The 18633-nt window shown below is 45.5% G+C and overlaps 1 protein-coding gene across 4 annotated transcripts in view; it reads right to left on the bottom strand.

Moving 5' to 3' along the window:
• The window catches only part of NF2 (NF2, moesin-ezrin-radixin like (MERLIN) tumor suppressor), a 63369-nt gene that overhangs the window by 33602 nt on the left and 11134 nt on the right, over nucleotides 1-18633 (bottom strand). For all 4 annotated transcript variants that reach the window (XM_087942675.1, XM_087942677.1, XM_087942678.1 and 1 more), the window contains exons 3-9: nucleotides 12973-13098; nucleotides 11296-11418; nucleotides 9982-10065; nucleotides 5167-5235; nucleotides 4418-4500; nucleotides 3521-3596; nucleotides 2038-2172 (exon numbers count right to left, since the gene is read on the bottom strand). In XM_087942675.1, the coding sequence (XP_087798801.1) occupies nucleotides 2038-2172; nucleotides 3521-3596; nucleotides 4418-4500; nucleotides 5167-5235; nucleotides 9982-10065; nucleotides 11296-11418; nucleotides 12973-13098 (696 nt within the window). The remainder of the gene's footprint in view (nucleotides 1-2037; nucleotides 2173-3520; nucleotides 3597-4417; nucleotides 4501-5166; nucleotides 5236-9981; nucleotides 10066-11295; nucleotides 11419-12972; nucleotides 13099-18633) is intronic.

Below are 18633 nucleotides of genomic sequence, written 5' to 3'. Positions count from 1 at the left end.
TAAACTACCCTCAAAACGACTCAATAGAGCACTGCACACCAGAACAACTAGACACAAGGACAGTTTTTCCCCGAATGCCATCACTCTGCTAAAATAATTTCCACAACACTGTCCAACTATTTACAAAGTCTGCACTACTGTTACTTTTAATCTTCTCATCATTCCTTATTACCCATCCCCTCCCACTTGTGACTGTCTGACTATAAACCTTGTTGCTTGTATCCTAAAGATTTTTATTGACTGTTTCCTAGTATGATTTGATTATTTATTGTACCCTATGACTATCATTAAGTGTTGTACCTGATGATTCTTGACTCTTGACGAATGTATCTTTTATGTACAACTGAGAGCATTTGCACCAAGACAAATTCCTTGTGTGTCCAATCACACTTGGCCAATAAAAGAATTCAATTCAATTCAATTCAATTCTATTCTATTCTATCCCGTTCTGCTCTTATTCTATTCTATTCTATTCTGAATTCTATTCTATTCTGTTCTGCTCTTATTTTATTCTATTCTATTCTATTCTATTCTATTCTATTCTATTCTATTCTATTCTATTCTATTCTATTCTATTCTATGCCATGCCATGCCATGCCATGCTATTCTATCCCATTCTGCTCTTATTCTATTCTATTCTATTCCATTCTGCTCTTATTCTATTCTATTCTATTCTATTCTATTCTGCTCTTATTCTCTTCTCTTCTCTTCTCTTCTCTTCTCTTCTCTTCTCTTCTCTTCTCTTCTCTTCTCTTCTCTTCTATTCTATTCTATTCTATTCTAGTGTGTCCAATCACTCTTGGCCAATAAAGAATTCTATCCTATTCTATTCTTTCCACCCATTCTAGGTAGCGTTTTTTCTTTCTTTTTTTCTATCGCTAAGAAAACAAGTGCTCCTTCCTCCTGCAAATTAGGGCTTTGGCCCGTCTTAAAAGGCCCCTCAGTTCTGCCCAGGCTCCTATTCCCATTTCAAACTCTGATGCCTCTGGATTTTAAATGCAGCACTTAGCAATTTCACTTAAGCGCTGACAGGCAGCCAGAACATAAACACCGTAGAAAGGGCAATTAGAAACCAGAGGAGAGACCTGGGAAAGGGAGGTCAACTTAATTTAAACACAGCCAGGAAACGTTCATGAGTTCAAAACGAGGAGCCAGAGGCTTTATTTAAATACAGACAGAGGGAGAGAAAAAATTCACGCCGATCCAAAACCGGGAATACCTCCAGAAGAGAGCGAGCTTCTGAACTTCCTTTATACACTTTTTAGTTTCAGATTAACTCTTTGCATCCAATGGTGGGATTTCAGCCTGACACAACCCACAGGTAGTCCTCGACTTACAACACTCTGCTTAGTGGCTGTCCGAAGTGACAACGGGCACTGGAAAAAGTGACTTATGGCCATTGTTCACACTTAACGACCGTCGCAGCATCCCTGTAGTCACGTGATCTGCATTTGGATGCTTGGTAAACTGGTTCCTATTTAGGACGGGGTCACATGTTCCCCTTCTGTGACCTTCTTGTCAAGAAAAGCTGATGCGGAAACCAGATCCACTTAAACAACCGTGTGACTAATTTGACAGCTGCACTGATTTACTTTAACAAACGGGGCAAGAAAGAAGTCGTAAAAATGGGACAAAACTCACTTAACCAACTTCTCACTTAGCAACACAGCTCCTGGGGCTCAATTGGGGTCGTAAGTTGAGGATTACCTGTATTATTTATTGTCTCAATGGCACCAACCCCACAGGTGGTTTCTGATAAATCTTAACCAGGCAGGTGTTCAAACCACGTCATCTTTTAAAGACTCCATAATCCCTTGTGGGGGTGGAATACTGAATGGAGCTGAATGTTTACTGGCTGGATGCCTTTCCTGTCACCAATGCGGAGTTTTGTCCAGCAGATATATTCTGTGTGTGTGCAAAGAGAGAAATACCCGCCTCTACCTAGAATCGAACTGACAGCCTCCTAATTGGGAGGCGAGAGCGTGGCACGACCTAAACTATTGTTGCTTTCTCCGTGTTTATACAGCTCGGGCCTACCTCCTTATCGCTGTAAGAGACATTGCGAATCTCGTTCCAAGGAAAGGAGATTTTAGGGGTCAGCCTGTTTTCTGGATCGTATATGTGGAGGCCCAACGCATCGACTCCCAGAAGCAGCTCTGTCCCCTTCTTGTTCTAAAAGAAGAAGGGAAAAAGGGGGAGACGTAATCCCACTTGAAGCCGTGCTGCAAATCAGCCACACGGATTTGCACCTTAACTCTCTCCCACCTTGACCCGGATGTTCTTCTGCATGAACCTGGTTAAAAAGAGGAGGGGGAGGAGGCAACTCGGTGTGAGACCACGGGGGCCAATGACTCATTTGTTCACCTTCAGAAATCTCCTTCTGGCTCCTTCTGGCCCACAGGTGAAGCGACCAGGGAAATAGCAATAGCACTTAGGCTTATATACCGCTTTATGGTGCTTTCCAGCCCTCTCTAAGCGGTTTACAGAATCAGCCTATTTCCCCCAACAATTTGGGTCCTCATTTGACCCACCTCCGAAGGATGGAAGGCTGAGTCAACCTTGAGCCTGGTGGGATTTGAACTGCCAAATTGTAGGCAGCTGGCTGGAGAAATAGCTTGCAGTACTGCACTCTAACCACTGCGCCACAGGGGCTCCCGAAAATGCTACCCGAAAAGCCACAGAACGCTTCTCAGCAAGTGAGCTCAGGGTTCGGCCCGAATGCTTTGTCCAGAGCTGGTCTTCAGCCGGTTCTGACCGGTTTTTGAGAACCAGAAGCGGAAATTTTGAGTAGTTTTGGAGAACCAGCCAATCCCACCTCTGACTGGCTCCGCCAACCCAAATCTTCTTCTGCCTCCCATTGAGTCCCAGCTGATCGGCTGGGTCTCCTTTGGTTGCCCTGCACAGGAGAACGGAGCTGGAAAGCAGGTTAGTGGGGTGGGGAGGGAAGGGGATTTTGCAGTATCCCTTTCCCTGCCACGCCTACTAAGCCACGCCCACAGCTGATCAGCTGGGTCTCCTTTAATTGTCCTGCATGGGAGAACGGAGCTGGAAAGCAGGTTAGTGGGGTAGGGAGGGAATGGGGATTTTGCAGTAACCTTCCCCTGCCACGCCCACCAAGCCACGCCCACCAAGCCAGGCCCACAGCTGATAGGCTGGGTCTTCTTGGGTTGCCCTCCACAGGAGAACGGAGCTGGAAAGCAGGTTAGTGGGGTAAGGGAGGGAATGGGGATTTTGCAGTATCCCTTTCCCTGCCACGCCTACCAAGCCAGGCCCACAGCTGATCAGCTGGGTCTCCTTTAATTGTCCTGCATGGGAGAACGGAGCTGGAAAGCAGGTTAGTGGGGCAAGGGAGGGAATGGGGATTTTGCAGTAACCTTCCTGCCACGCCCACCAAGCCACGCCCAGAGAACCGTAGTACAAACATTTGAATCCCGCCACTGGCTTCATCCTCCCGCACCCCAATCAACACTCTGAACTGCAGAGGGATTCACGCTGTGTACTCATTTCCAGGTGTACTTACCCGGATGGCAAAGTAATTCACCCCATACATCTCCAGATCCTGAGCTATTTTCAAGTACTCCATTTCTGCTTCATCCCTGCAAAGGTAGAGGGGTGTGGGAAGGAAATTCAGGGGGGATGGTTTAGAGGAAGCGTCTGGCAAGGCGCCCGAGGACACAAATCGAACATGGTGTAGCAGATCCCATAATCTCTCCCCAAGATTGAAACTTCTGTTTTTCCAGCCAAGGCGACAAAAAGGCTTTGCAGCCCAAGTTCCAAGTGGCAGATTTATCGTAGGCTCAACGTCTAAAACTTAAATATGACTAATCCCCTCGCCCAAATAATTCCCCATCTCTCCATCATGCTTCACTCCGGAGTCCAATTCATGAAAGGTTATCCTTAAGAGGGACAGGGGAATGGCCCAAATAAGGTGAATTAAGAAGATTCTGAACAACTACACATGGGTAGTCCTTGGGTTACGACCGCAGGTTAGTGAAGGAATGTGGCTGCCTTGGAGGGTGTGTGGGTGTGTCAGGGACCTCTCTGTGTGTGTTTCTCTGTGTGTGTGTGTGTGTGTGTGTGTGAGAGAGAGAGAGAGAGAGAGAGAGAGAGAGAGAGAGAGAGAGAGAGAGAGAGAGAGAGAGAGAGAGAAAGAGACAGACAGACAGAGACAGAGAGAACATCACCACCAGCGCTCCGAGGTTAGATTGGATCGATATTTCTCTCTCTCTCTCTCCCACCAACATCAGCAAACCACTGTCACTCAAAATTCATATTAGTGGTCGGCGGGATTTAAAATTATGAGTTTGGTGGTCCCTGAGGTCCAAAAGGTTGGCAACCCCTGGTTTAAACAGTTGTTAGAGGAATGGTTGTAAGTCAAGGACTACCTGTGTTTACCTGTCCCTTTAAAGTCACTCACCTGGCTCTACCTCGATGTTGGCCATACCAGGCTGTAATCCTTTCTTCCCACATTTCCGGAGTCATCTGGTAGAGATTTATCACCTAGGATCAAAAAAAAAAGAAAAAGGAAAAAAAAAATAACTTTAACTCACAGCCCAACCTTGCCTGGCTGTGATTTCCTCTCCTGGTCTCATAATCCACCGTTTCTCAACTTTGGAAACTTATAAAAGTTGTGTGGACTTCAATTCCCAGAATTCTAGGAGTTGAAGTCCAACGTGCCTTAAAGTTGAGAAACTGAAGTCATAATCATAAGTTCAACTTCCAGAATCAGAATATACAGCTGGAAGGTATCCTGGAAGATGGATCTCCATTGGTTACTTTCCTGTAAACCAGCAATGGAAGATCTGGTTAACAGAATAACAGAGCTGGAAGGGACCTTGGAGGTCACCTAGTCCAGCCCCCTGCTCGAGCAAGCGACCCTAATTTCAGACAGGTGGCTCTCCAGTCTCTTCTTCAAAACCTCCAGTGATGGATCGCCCACAATTTCTGGAGGCCAAGCTGTTCCACCGGTTGATTGTCCTTATTGTTAGGCAGTTTCTCCTTAATTCAAGGTGGCTTCTCTCCTTGATTAGCTCCCATCCGTTGTTTCTTGTCCTGACCGCCCTGGTGCTTTGGAAAAGAAAGCATCATACTTTCCAAACCATGGCAGACCCCCTTTTCCACTAAGTCCCAGACAAGCTGAGTGGGTGTGAAATCCATCGTCCTTACCCGTTTTGGAAGCAGCTCCTCTTGAGCCAAGAAGCCACGCTTATGAACGCTGGGGTCGTAATCTCCATACTGCAGAGGGACAGAGGGGTTTCTGGAGTTAGAACAGGTGTAAGAATTGACGAGCCCTAGATAGCTGCAGAATCCTTCTGGACCACTTGTGTCTTCTCTGTTATGGAAGGGGGTGGGAGGAGGAGGAGGAGGAGGAGGAGGAGGAGGAGGAGGAGGAGGAGGAGGGGGACTGTGAGGTCCGTGGTGCTCTCTGAGCTTGGTGGTTTTCTTGCAGACATTTTGTGACCCAAACTAGCTAACATCATCAGTGCTGGAAGGGAGTGGGGTTTGCAGGGAGGAGGAGGAGGAGGAGGAGGAGGAGGAGGAGGAGGAGGAGGACGAGGAGGAGGAGGACGAGGAGGAGGAGGAGGAGGAGGGGGACTGTGAGGTCCGTGGTGCTCTCTGAGCTTGGTGGTTTTCTTGCAGACATTTTGTGACCCAAACTAGCTAACATCATCAGTGCTGGAAGGAAGTGGGGTTTGCAGAGAGGAGGAGGAGGAGGAGGAGGAGGAGGAGGAGGAGGAGGAGGAGGAGGAGGAGGAGGAGGAGGAGGAGGAGGAGGAGGAGGAGGAGGAGGAGGAGGAGGAGGAGGAGGAAGAAGAAGAGGAACAACGTGGGGTCCTTGATTTCTTTGAGCTTGGTTCTTTTCCTGCAGCCATTTCATTACCAAACTGGGTAACAACATCAGTGCTTAGAAAGGACGTGGAGTTTGCTCTCAGTTTGTATTCTATTGGCTTGCCCTGACAGTGTACATTTTGTTTCCGCCCTGAGCTACAAATATGCTCCTTTATGTGCTCTATTCTGGTCATTAAGTTGAGGATTAGTTTTATACGAAACCCATTCGGTTTTAAGGAAGCCGGCCATTAAAAGGATCGTATGCGCAGATTCGTTTTTTTAAACGAATGGACAAAAAGCAGGATAATGTCGCTGCATTCGGCTCTTAACCCAGCTAACTAAAACTGAAGAGGAACGGGGGAGCAACGTAGCTGCGTTCGGCGGCTCGCGAATGAATTGGGCATGCAAATATCTATTATGTAACTGATTCCACTTGGCATCAGGAGAGAAAGAAAGAGAGAGAAAAAGAGAGAGAGAGAGAGCAAACCCCATCCTTTGAAATTCCTATTGAGCCTCCGCCGGTTCCAGCTATGAAGCTTTCCTGGTATAACCTTTAGATCTTTGGAAGGAAATTAAAACAGAAGTAGAACAGTTCATGTCAAGGCAATATTTATGGCAGGGATGCAGAATCGGAGCACAATACATATACATATAATAGCCCAGTAAATGATTTGGCGGCTTCTTTTCTTCTGGAAAGAATAAGGTTTGGACAATGAATGGGATCTGAAGGAAAACGAACATCTAAGGCTTGACTTAACACAAAAAGATAACCGTGGCTGGATTCAGAATGAGGAAGAAAGTGGAAAGGAGGACAAGAGAAAGGAACGGCTTTCTCTGTCAAGTACAACCCCCCCCACTGCCTCTCCACTTCCTTTGGAGAGGCACAAGATGTACTGTGTTAGCACATTAGCTCTCAAATAGGGGACCCATCTATATATAATTACTCCTTCTGCAAGGAGTAAATCCCCAGATGGAGCCACATTTTACCAACCTTCTGGTTCCTAAAGAAAACAATCGGCTGAACTGGTTTGGTGTAGTGGTTAAAGGCTAGAAACCAGGAGACGGTGAGTTCTAGTCCTGCCTTAGGCATGAAAGCCTGCGAGATGACCTTGAGTCGATCACTAGGAGACTGTGAGTTCTAGAACCGCTTTAGCCATGGAAGCCAGTTGGGTGACTTTGGGCCAATCAACAGGAGATGGTGAGTTCTAGTTGTGTCTTAAGAAATGAAAGCCAGTTCCATGACTTTGGGCCAATCACTAGGAGACCGTGAGTTCTAGTTCTGCCTTAGACATGAAAGTCAATTCCATGACTTTGGAGCAATCACTAGGAAACTGTGAATTCTAGTCCCACCTTAACCATGAAAGCCAGCTGGGCAAATCAGCTCCATGACTTTGGTCCAATCACTAGGAGATGGTGAGTTCTAGTCCCGCCTTAGGCATGACAGCCAACTGGCTGCAATAATTCAGAATCTTCTTACTTAAGTAGGGTAACTTGCTGGTGATTTCCAAAAGTTTCTGCTCGTTTATGCCTCTTACAGTTGCGAAGGTTGAGAAACGTAGTTTTACTCTGTCTCGAATGTGCTTTTTTCCAAAAAGGCAACCTCCGGAGTCTGGCAGCAGCAAGGAAGAGGACTCAGGGGAGCCTGTTCCCAGTGCGCGTGTGTGCGCAGAGCTGCTAGAAGGCAAGAGCAGCTGAAACAAAAGGGGCGAATCGGGAGTAAGGCTGGGAGGTGATTGTCCTTCCCATAAGGGATAAAGGACAGGCAAAGATGACAAAACCTTTGCAGGAAGCAAAGTCATTCGCTCTGTTCAAATTAATCCTTGAAGCTCTGTGTGGACTTTGTACTTCGGTTGGTTTTTTTATAATTCATTTGGTACTTTAGTTGTTGGCAGCCATTCAAAGGAGAGAAAGGTGAGTGCTTATCTCGAGGGACTATTTGGGACTCATTCCCGGCTGGGAATGAACATAATTCCCAGCGTTGAAATAAAACATTTGTTTTAACTAAGCGTGTGCTTAATTACGGTCTTGGGAAGCCTTGGTTCAGAACAGGAAGACGTTTCACTTCTCATCCGAGAAGTTTCGCTGCTTCTTAACTAACCCTCCTCCCCAATGAGAACTGAAGAAGCTTCATGGATGCCTCCAGAAGTTGTAAATGCTCCAACACTGGAAGTTTCTAAGAAGAGGTTGGATAACCGTTGGTCTGAGAAGCGAAACGACTTCCAAGGCAAAACAAAGAAAGCCCAGCTGCCTTTTTGGGAAAAAACACCGTGATCTGGATGGCTTGAGAACCTCCATAGACACCATTCCTCTCTCTCGTCTTCCATAGTCAGATCCTGCAGCCTACCTCCCCGGTCTACCCTGACCACAACGATGACTTAATGTTGTTTCCTGTCTCCGTTCCAACAGAAAGCATTTAAGAAATAAGCCCCCGGGGGCCCTTTTTACAGCTTTGGAGGGCAAGCCTCCATCCTTTCCTGCGGCGGATTCTGCTTAATGAACTTGTCTGTTGTTGGAAGGTCTTTCACTGATGGCAAGATTTAGAGGGGCCGCCGGAAGCATCTCAGACAGCCACCTGTCTGGCTGCCAAAAGCTCTTTTACCTAAATTGGGTTACAGAGTAGTACCGAATCATTATTTGCCTGCGCTCGTACAATCCATCATCGAAGACCAATACTCTTCAGAGAGCCAGTGAAACCATTAAGAATTAAGAATTCAGGCCACGAGACCCCAAGAATGGAACAGGACGGCAACCACCACCCCTCCCCCAAGAAGTGAATACAAAGGAATGGTGCTATCTGGATCTTAGCTGTTTAAAACAAGCCTCCATGTCCTGCAGTGACCCACCTACCAAAAGCCAAGTTTATTATTATTCCCCCTCCCCAAACAAATGCAGATGTGGCTCCCCCTGGGGAATTCTGGGAGTTAGAAGTCCACACACCTTAAAGCTGTTTGAGACCGAAAAGCGAAGTTCTAGAGCAGAGGTGGGTAACTATGGGCCCCTTTATGACCTGCAGACTCCAAAAATTCCTGAGCCTGCCTAGGCCAAGTTCTAGTCCTACCTTAGGCATGAAAAACAGCTGGGTAAATTTTGGGCCAGTTGCCCTCCCTCAGCCCAACCCACCACACAAGATTGCAGTTGCTGTTGTAGGGAAAATAGGAGGAAGGTGTTGGATATGTTCTCCGCCTTGAATTAATTTATACATTTGGCATAAAATGTCACCCAGACAGCTTTCATGAATAAGGTGGGACTAGAACTCCCAGACACTTGGTGATTGGCCCAAAGTCTCCCAGCCAGATTTCATGCTAAGGGGGGAACTAGAATTCACCATCTCCTGGTGATTGGCCCAAAGTCACCCAGATGGTTTTCATGCATAAGACAGGACTAGAACTCCCAGATGCTTGGTGATTGGCCCAAAGTCTGCCAGTCAGAATTCATGCTAAGGGGGGAACTAGAATTCACCATCTCCTGGTGATTGGCCCAAAGTCACCCAGATGGTTTTCATGCATAAGACAGGACTAGAACTCCCAGACACTTGGTGATTGGCCCAAAGTCTCCCAGCCAGATTGCATGCTAAGGGGGGAACTAGAATTCACCATCTCCTGGTGATTGGCCCAAAGTCACCCAGATGGTTTTCATGCATAAGACAGGACTAGAACTCCCAGATGCTTGGTGATTGGCCCAAAGTCTGCCAGTCAGAATTCATGCTAAGGGGGGACTAGAACTCACTGTCTCCTAGTGATTGCCCCAAAGTCACCCAGGTGGCTTTCATGCTAAGGGGAGGACTAGAACTCACCATCTCCTAGTGGCGATGATCTCTAGCTCCCTCTTATGGCAATTCACAATACAATCAACCAATCGGAACATAGTACAAATCAATGCAGCAACTTTGTCTTAAAGCTACAAACATACATTGTTGGTTTATATATTGCCAACCCAACTAATTGGTGGACAGATTCCTAACAAAGTCCACAGGTATTAAAAGTTACAAAGATTGGACACAACCTTACTTGGTTGTTCTAAAGGTGAAATGTAAACAAGGACCTCAGAACAAGCCATTATTTCGTACAGGGAATGAAATCCTCACATTATATCCGTTTTCTAGATTCTAGGATCAGATCCAGGAATGTGCTTCATTTATGAACCAGGCCTTACCTTGGCTTGCACAGCGTAGGATGCTAGAAGGACAGAAGCTTCCGGAGGACAGTAGATCTTCTCATCCAAGATCTGTTTCTTCACCTGAACGAGGCAACAATGAAATGCCAAGACGGTGAAGAAGCAGCTTCCAACCAGCCGGTTAATTACCAATTATAATTCTTAAGCTGCCATCCTGAATGTACATATAATTACCAAGCCTTCACTGAACACTTGAGGGACTTATTATGGAATATACAAAGCTCCCCAATTTTTTTTTTAAAGAAATGTCAGTTGCAGAACCAAGGATGCAACAGGAATGTTTGGGGAGAACATTCAAGTTCCCCCAAATCAGAATTTCCAAAGAGGTTTTGCAGCTTTGTTGAAATGGCATAAAATATGAGCAGATACGTCGTGCCTAATCAAAATTTTCATCCCAGCACCCATTTTAAAAGCAAGATTTTAAAAGGTGGTGCAACCCAAGTTGTGTTTGGTGCTCCCTGTTCCAAATCGATTCTACTTTTATTTCACTAATCTTTTAGCCATCTCTGCTCAGACATGGCTTAACATGATCATCAATCTCATTTTATTCTCTCCGCCATGAATAGAGAACAGATTTTTTTTTCTTCTTCTTCTTCCTACAACAGGGGTCTGAAACTCGATCTGCTGTACTTTCTAATACATATGTAAATTAAAAGATTTAATACATTCTTAAGAGCTCTTTAGAAATGCATAACGCACCTCTCGGAAAGGAATAACCAAGTTTGTTTTGGCTGGCTCTATTCTTTTTTAAACACCATTTTAATTGGTTTTTTTTCTTTTTAATACAAGAAAGTTTGCAATATCCTGGCAGGAACATACTGTATGACTGAAGGAACAGGGAGCCCAGAATGTTAATAATTTTGTTCTAAGCTCCAATTAAGCTTGGCTTGCATCTATTTCTTAACCTCAGATAACACTGAGACAGTGTTATGTGCCCCTTATTAAACCGAAGAAGTTTGTGGCTATGTAAAGATTTCACTCCCTTATTTTTCCAGCTTGTCGGACTGTGCACGACGTACGAATATGAAAACTGCGTATACTTTTCTCTGCGCAGGGATGAAACCGTGGCTCCCATTTTGCTTCCTCCCACCAGCAGCGGCTGTGGGATTTGCATCCCCAACATAGGGTGCATGGAACATTTTGTCTAGAGGTCACCTCCCCTCCCAACTTTTACACAACCACAACTGAGAGCAGAATTTCCATCGCTAAGCGAGACCTTCGGATTTTACAATCTGAAAATGCCTCTCCGGAGGCTGGGCAGGTATCACACTGCCCCTTATAAAAAGGCCTTACCTGTAGGAAGAATAGGTGCTGGGTGATTTCCTGGACCAGCTCTTCTTCTGCATTCTCTGGGTAAAACTTAGCCAGGAAGTAAAAAGTAACTGGTTCCTCCTTTGGGACATCATGGTCCAGCACCTGCAGAAGGATGAAACACTCCGATGAAACGCTCCAAATCTTTGCAGAATTTCTCTTTTATTACTCTTCGTCTAGGTTGGTTTAAGAAGGCATGGTTTAGGGAACAAACCGCAGTTGGCAGGGCTCGCAGGATATAATAAACCATGGCTTAAAATCACAATCCCCTCATCAAGAAAGAAGTAAGCCTGTAGCACAAGGGTCTTCAAACTTGGCCAAGTTTAAGACTTGTGGACTTCAACTCCCAGAATTCCTGAGCTAACATGACTGGAGGAGGAGGAGGAAGAATTCTGGGAGCTGAAGTCCACAAGTCTTAAAAGCTGTCAAGTTTGAAGTCTTACCTGTACTGTGTTTTTGTAGTTCGTAAGCCACCTAAGGTCACACTGAGTGAGCAGGCGGCTATATAAATGTTCGAAATAAATAAAAATAAAATTCGCCCGACCCACCTCGATCAAAAACGGTCCTGGCAACCATTGCACTTTTTTTTCCTTTGGTCTTATGTTAAAACTTGTTATTTTCAGATGCTCCCAAAGATGCTCCCAGGGTCTTTACTAATTAGGGAACGGCAGCTGGATGAGAAAGCCACAAGATGCTGGCAGTGACCATGGAGCACATTGTCACCTTCAGCAGGTGTTCCAGCAGCTGCTGGAGAGTCTCATTAGTCTGTGCAGACGTGTCCAATTAGAGGAAGAGACATTGAAGGCCTTATCCTAACATTAATGCATTGAGGATCAAAGGTTACCCAATTTTGGCAGCTTGAAAACAGACTAAGGTGAGACCGTGTATTCGCTTGTCCTCCAAGTAAGCTGCACAAAACTGTTTTTTTTTTAATCCAAATCAACCCTTGGAAAAGACTTTCATGGTTAGGGTAGGTTAAAAATGGACGGTACAATTCTTTGTCGTTTCGAGGTGGGGAAATTGGTAAGTTCTTAAATTAGGTAGGCTGTATTATTATTATTATTAAAGAGAATGTCTATGGGGATTCTTAGTCCTCCATGGTTGTCCCCAAAGTGCTTTTTTTCAAGAGATAACTGGACTTTCTTGGCTTTTCTTTGAAGACATTTCGCTTCTCATCCAAGAAGCTTCTTCACCCTCCAGTCATCACTCACATGGCACCTTACAAATGTATCTCTGATGAAGGCCCACCTCTGGACCAAATCAAGTTGGAGAACCCACTTGGTGCAATGAGTCTTATCTTTCTTCTAGACCAGGGGTGTCCAACCTTGTTCTTCTGGCTTTGCTATACCATAATCTACTTTTAGTAAAAGTAGAGCTTTCGCTACAAATGGGAGTCGAGGGTCTTTCTTTGCTAAGGGACCAAGTTGGGGCAGGTCTGACACAATCCATTCCACCTTCCTGGGGGCTGCCCCGTTTCCTTGCTCTTCTGAAACCAGCCGATCTCCGTCAGGATCTAAGGCAGGGGTCTCCCAGCCTGGCAACTTACAAGGCTGGTGGACTTGTTGGTGGGGAAATCCTGGGAGTTGAAGTCCACAAGTCTTGCCAAGGTTGGAGGCCCCTGTTCTAGACATTTGCGCTTTGAAAGGGCACATCCCTTACCTTCTTGTCCGTTTTGAGCCAGGCTATCGTGTCCTTCATCATGTACTGCAGCCCAAAGAACCATGTTTCACGGAGTCCCAATGTCCTACACACCAGGTCGAAGAGGTCCTTTCCTTTCCATTTCACCTGCACCAAGAAACAAAGTTAGGAACCAAGTTGCCTTCAGTTTGTTCTGCTTCCGCCCCAGTTGGGATTTGTGTGTGTGTGTGTGATTTAAATGGTTTCATAGTTTAATCTAGTATGAGAAAATTCCATAAATGTGTAAGATGATCTATGCTAAAGTAGAGCAAATAACTTTTTAACTTGGCTACTAGCCTTTTATTCTTTTTTTTTTTAAATAAAATAAAGTTTAAGTTTCATATATTTAAAACATTTAAAAAGAAACAAACATATAAACAAATATATATACCTATGAGGAATAAAATAAAACCTATGAGGAAAATGATGATGGCAGATGAGATTCTGCCGAAACGTTGCTACAACTTTAAAAGCACAACTACAATGACGTGGGAAAATACCCGAACAAAGCTGAATGCCATACATGTAAGTACCCGCGAAAACTTAAGAAAACAAATATCAAACCTCTACGGGGAGGAAATAAACAGCCAGATCAAAACCTATGAGGAATGATGATGGCAGATGAGATTCTGCCAAAACGTTGCTACAACTTTAAAAGCACAACTACAATGACGTGGGAAAATACCCGAACAAAGCTGAATGCCATACATGTAAGTACCCACGAAAACTTAAGAAAACAAATATATATACATATATACATTTTGCAGAAGGTATTGAGCATTGGTTACATTTTTCTTTTCTTTTTTTTTCTTTTACCCCATAACATTGACATGATCTACCTTGCTACAATACCTTCCTCGTTCTTTTAATGTTTTAATTTCACAGAATACTTTATGATTAAACGCACGTCCTTCATAGTTTCATAACTTGTTCAGTTGTCAAATGTTGCTTTTTCTTTAACCATTCGTACCAACAGTTCCAAACTTTGTAGTATGCACTATCTTTGTTTTTGTTTTTTTAGTAATTCGGTTAGGCTTTTGCACACTCGTGAACTTTTTTTAATGACCATCTCCTCTGAAGGGACAATAGAGAGTTTCCAATTTGTTTTTTAAGAACCCCCACCTACCAAGAATTCCAAATGTTTAAATTAAAAAAAAAACGATATCTTGTGGGATTCTCATACCATTAGGTTTCTCAAGAGATGCTGAGGTATTATGAGATACAATAGTTACCTCGGTACTTGTCAGTAATTCATCCCAAAAGATACGAACAAACACTAAATCTGACAAGTACCGAGAAAAACCACATGACTTACTTCAACAAGAAGTCAATATTTAATGAGCAAGACAGAGAAACAGAATGAACATGGGCTGGAAAATAAGAGTGGGAGTGACTTCCGACTTCCCGCTGGTTTCCCCACTGGCTTTCCTTGTGGGGAAGATGGCAAGGGAGCCCTGGAAATCAGGATTATTGACCGTGAGGATGCTGCAATGATTTTGTGAATAAAAGCATAAAAGAAATGCCATGGAAGTACAGAGAAAGACAGGAAAACTCAGCAAGCTACTGCTTTTCCTCACAACTGAGCTCCTACAACCTACGTACTAGATACAAAGAACATAGAATAACAGATTCAGAAGGGACCTTGGAGGTCTTCTAGTCCAACCCTAGGCTCAACAGGAGACCCCATACCACTTCAGACAGTTGGGTGTCCAGTTTCTTCTTGAAAACCTCCAGTGATGGAGCACCCACAACTTCTGAAGGGAAGCTGCTCCATTAGTTAATTGTCCTCACTGATAAGATGTTTCTCCTTAATTCCAGGTTGCTTCTCACCTGGATGAGTTTCCATCCATTGTACCTTGTCTTGCCTTCTGGTGCTTTTGTCTCTTGTCTTCTGCCCGACCAAAAAGAACCAGAAGGCAAAACAAGACATGTCCAAGGTGGAGAAGTAATTTACAGATATATGACCTTAGGTATGGTGGTACCCAATGTTTCTGAATGCTTAACGTGAACTTGGAAGCCATATTTTTCTTAGAAGCTCTGAGGCTGCCACATGTAGTGCCTGGGAATTTGGGAGGGAGGGTTTCATAAAGAAGATTAGATACAACAACTCTTTCTCAGAGAGTCAAGGACAAGTTGCCCTGCACCTGGAGAGGAGTGTCTGGAGGAATGTCTCCAGCTGGGACGATGGTTAATTGGGCCATGTGATGGACTGATGGGTGCAGGGGATGGAACTTGGATTTCTCCTTTGGGAAAGGAAAACCCAGAGCTCTCCGATTCGGGTTTTCCCAGATGTGCCAATATGACTTCTTCAATAAATTCTTACTTGGATGAACTTTGCTTCTGAGTGCTGAATAAGAATGGGAGGTTTAATTGGAACGCTGGCACCTGGTTCATTCTAAAGGATCAAGGAAGCCAAGATTTCTGCTAAAGGCACAGAGTCCTCCAGAGCAAGGGGCTTTTCAAACTTGGCCAAGTTTAAGACTTGTGGACTTCAACTCTCAGAATTCCTGAGCTGACATGACTGGAGGAGGAATTTTGGGAGTTGAAGTCCAGTCTTAAAGCTGTCCAGTTTGAAGACCCCTGGGATAGATAGATAGAGAAAGAGAGGTAGACTAGATAGAGAGAAAGAGAGGGAGAGAGATAGAGGGAGAGAGACAGATAGATAGAACAGATCAAGGGTCTTCAAACTTGGCAAGTTTAAGACTTGTGGACTTCAACTCTCAGAATTCCTGAGCTGACATGACTGGAGGAGGAATTTTGGGAGTTGAAGTCCAGTCTTAAAGCTGTCCAGTTTGAAGACCCCTGGGATAGATAGAGAAAGAGAGGTAGACTAGAGAGAGAGAAAGAGAGGGAGATAGATAGAGGGAGAGAGACAGAAAGATAGAATAGATCAAGGGTCTTCAAACTTGGCAAGTTTAAGACTTGTGGACTTCAACTCTCAGAATTCCTGAGCTGACATGACTGGAGGAGGAGGGATTCTGGGAGTTGAAGTCCACAAGTCTTTAAGCTGTCCAATTTGAAGACCCCTGCTCCAGAGGGAGGCAGGACACAAAATGCTGCTTAGGAAGGGGTGGGGAGCGGAAGGGGCACAATTGCACAGAAGCAGAGAAGGCAGAAGTCCAAGCGCTTGGAAACCAGGCGAGATTCCTTGACTTTGGCATCACAGTTGCCCCCACCCCACCAACCTCTTCAATAGGATCACCTGCAGAGCATCAATATTCATCCTGAAAGGTGATTTTAAGCCAGTTGTTGCTTCGGTGTTATTCAATGCCCAGCAGCTGTTATCACACACCGCCCCCTTGCGATGACTTCGGGCTACACAATGGCAAAGAGAGAATGCCTGTCTCACATCTCCCCCCTCTCAAACACACACGCCTTTTGGTTTTCACCACCACCACCACCACCCCCGGCGCAAAAAGAACACACAAGGCCAAAGAATCCAGGTTTCCCAGAGTCGAGATGGACAGCAAATGAATCCAATCGAATCCATCAAAATAAAAAAGTCTCAGGAAGAGGAGGGGGGGGAGAAGAGGAAGAAGAGGAAGGAGGAGGAGGGGAAGAAGAGGGAGGAGGAGGAGGAGGAGGAGGAGGAGGAGGAGGAGGAGGAGGAGGAGGAGGAGGAGGAGGAGGAGGAGGAGGAGGAGAGGAGAGGAGGAGAGGAGGAGGAGGAGGAGGAGGAGGAGGAGGAGAGGAGGAGGAGGAGGAGGAGGAGGAGGAGGAGGAGAGAGGAAGGAGGAGAGGAAGAAGAGAAAGGAGGAGGAGGGGAAGAAGAGGAAGGAGGAGGAGGAGGAGGAGGAGGAGAGGAAGAGGAAGAGGAAGAGGAGGAGGAGGAGGAGGAGGAGGAGGAGGAGGAGAAGAAGAAGAAGAAGAAGAAGAAGAAGAAGAAGAAGAAGAAGAAGAAGAAGAAGAAGAAGAAGAAGAAGAACAACAACAACAACAACAACAACAACAACAACAACAACAACTACAACAACCAGAAATCTCGGCTCTAAATTCCGACTCTGCAGTAATTCAAGGAGCAATAAAGTCACGGGTTTAAATCCTGATCTGAGACCTTCCTGATGGGTTAGAAGAGGGACAGAACAATGGGGTTCAAGAGCGTTCTCACATGCAAAGAGGAACTTGCAGGAAAGATGTTGAGACTCTGGAAAGAGTGCCGAGAAGAGCAATGAAGATGCTTAGGGGACCGGAGGCTAAACATATATAAAAGAATGGTTGCTGGAACTGCGTATGACTCTAGTGAAATGAAGAGAAGGATCAGGGGTGACAGGAGTCTTCCCATATTTAAGGGGGTGGGACATAAAGAAGAGGGGGGAGTCAATCTATTCCAAAGCACCTGAAGGCCGGAGAAGAAGCAACAAATGGAAACTAATCGAGGAGAAAACCAAGTTAGAACTAAGGTGAAACTGCCTGACAGTGAGAAGAATTAACCAGTGAAGGGCTTTCTCTCCAGAAGTTGTGGGTGCTCCATTCCTGGAGGTTTGGATGTCTATCCAGAATAGCAATAGCATTTAGATTTATATACCGCTTCACAGAGCTTTTACAGCCCTCTCTGAGTGGTTTACAGAGTCAGCCTCTTGCCCCCCAACAATCTGGGTCCTCATTTTACCCACCTTGGAAGGAGGGAAGGCTGAGTCAACCTTGAGCTGGTCAGGATCGAACTGCTGACAGTGGGCAGAATTGCCTGCAGTTCTTCATTCTAACCACCACAACTCTTAATAGCACTTAAGACTTAGGTACCGCTTCACAGTGCTTTTATAGCCCTTTCTAAGCGGTTTACAGATTCCGCATATCGCTCCCAACGATTTGGGTCCTCGTTTTAACGACCTCGGAAGGATGGAAGGCTGAGTCAAACCTTGAGCCCGGTGAGATTCGAACTGCCAAACTGCAGGCAGCCGGCAGTCAGCAGAAATAACCCTGCAGGACTGCACTCTAGCCACTGCTCCACCACGGCGCTCGAATAGGGTCTCCTGCTTGAGCGAGGGGTTGGACTAGACGACCTCCCAGGCCCCTTCCAACTCTTTTAGTCTGTTATCCACCAGAGCACGCCATCCCCATCAATCCGGGACCACCATATCTACCAAATGCCTTTCTCTGCATCTCTCCTGTAATCAGATGAAGAATTGTGCAAAAGGGGACGGCAAAGAGGTTTGTACACAACCTGCCTGTTGTGATTGCAGCACCGAAGGCTGAGTCCACACTTCGCGTGGCTAAACAGTAATAAAAATCGGTTTGGGGGGGGTGGAGGAAATGGACTTAATGTGACATGCTAATCCTGCCGAGGGCGGCTTACTAAACAAACCACAATTAAGGCTCACTGTGGTGAACCTAATTGGCACGGTGGACGCCAAAAAAAAAAGAGAGAGAGAGAGAGAAATAATCTGTTTTTTGCAAACGGGCTTCGTTTCGTTCCCTCGGCTCGCGTTCGGGTTAGAAAGACGGCGAGAGCGCCGTGGTTTCTCTCTCTCTCCGCATCTTCTGTCCAGGCTCCGAAGGGAAAGGTTGACAAACGAAGAGGCGGTTGAAGGGTAAGAGGCAGGCCGCGGATAAGTCATCCTTTGCTAAAGGGAGGCTGGTAGGAAACGCAGGCAGAGAAAAGGCGTCGCGTCCACAGATGCAGACCGGGTGCCCAGAGGAATCGTT

The sequence above is a fragment of the Notechis scutatus genome, chromosome 13 (genome assembly GCF_049901735.1).
Source record: "Notechis scutatus isolate UNSWTSFEM ecotype Mainland chromosome 13, rNotScu1.2, whole genome shotgun sequence".
Classification (NCBI taxonomy): domain Eukaryota; kingdom Metazoa; phylum Chordata; class Lepidosauria; order Squamata; family Elapidae; genus Notechis; species Notechis scutatus.
The sequence above is the reverse complement of the archived record's forward strand: the minus strand, read 5'-3'. Positions and strand labels throughout refer to the sequence as shown.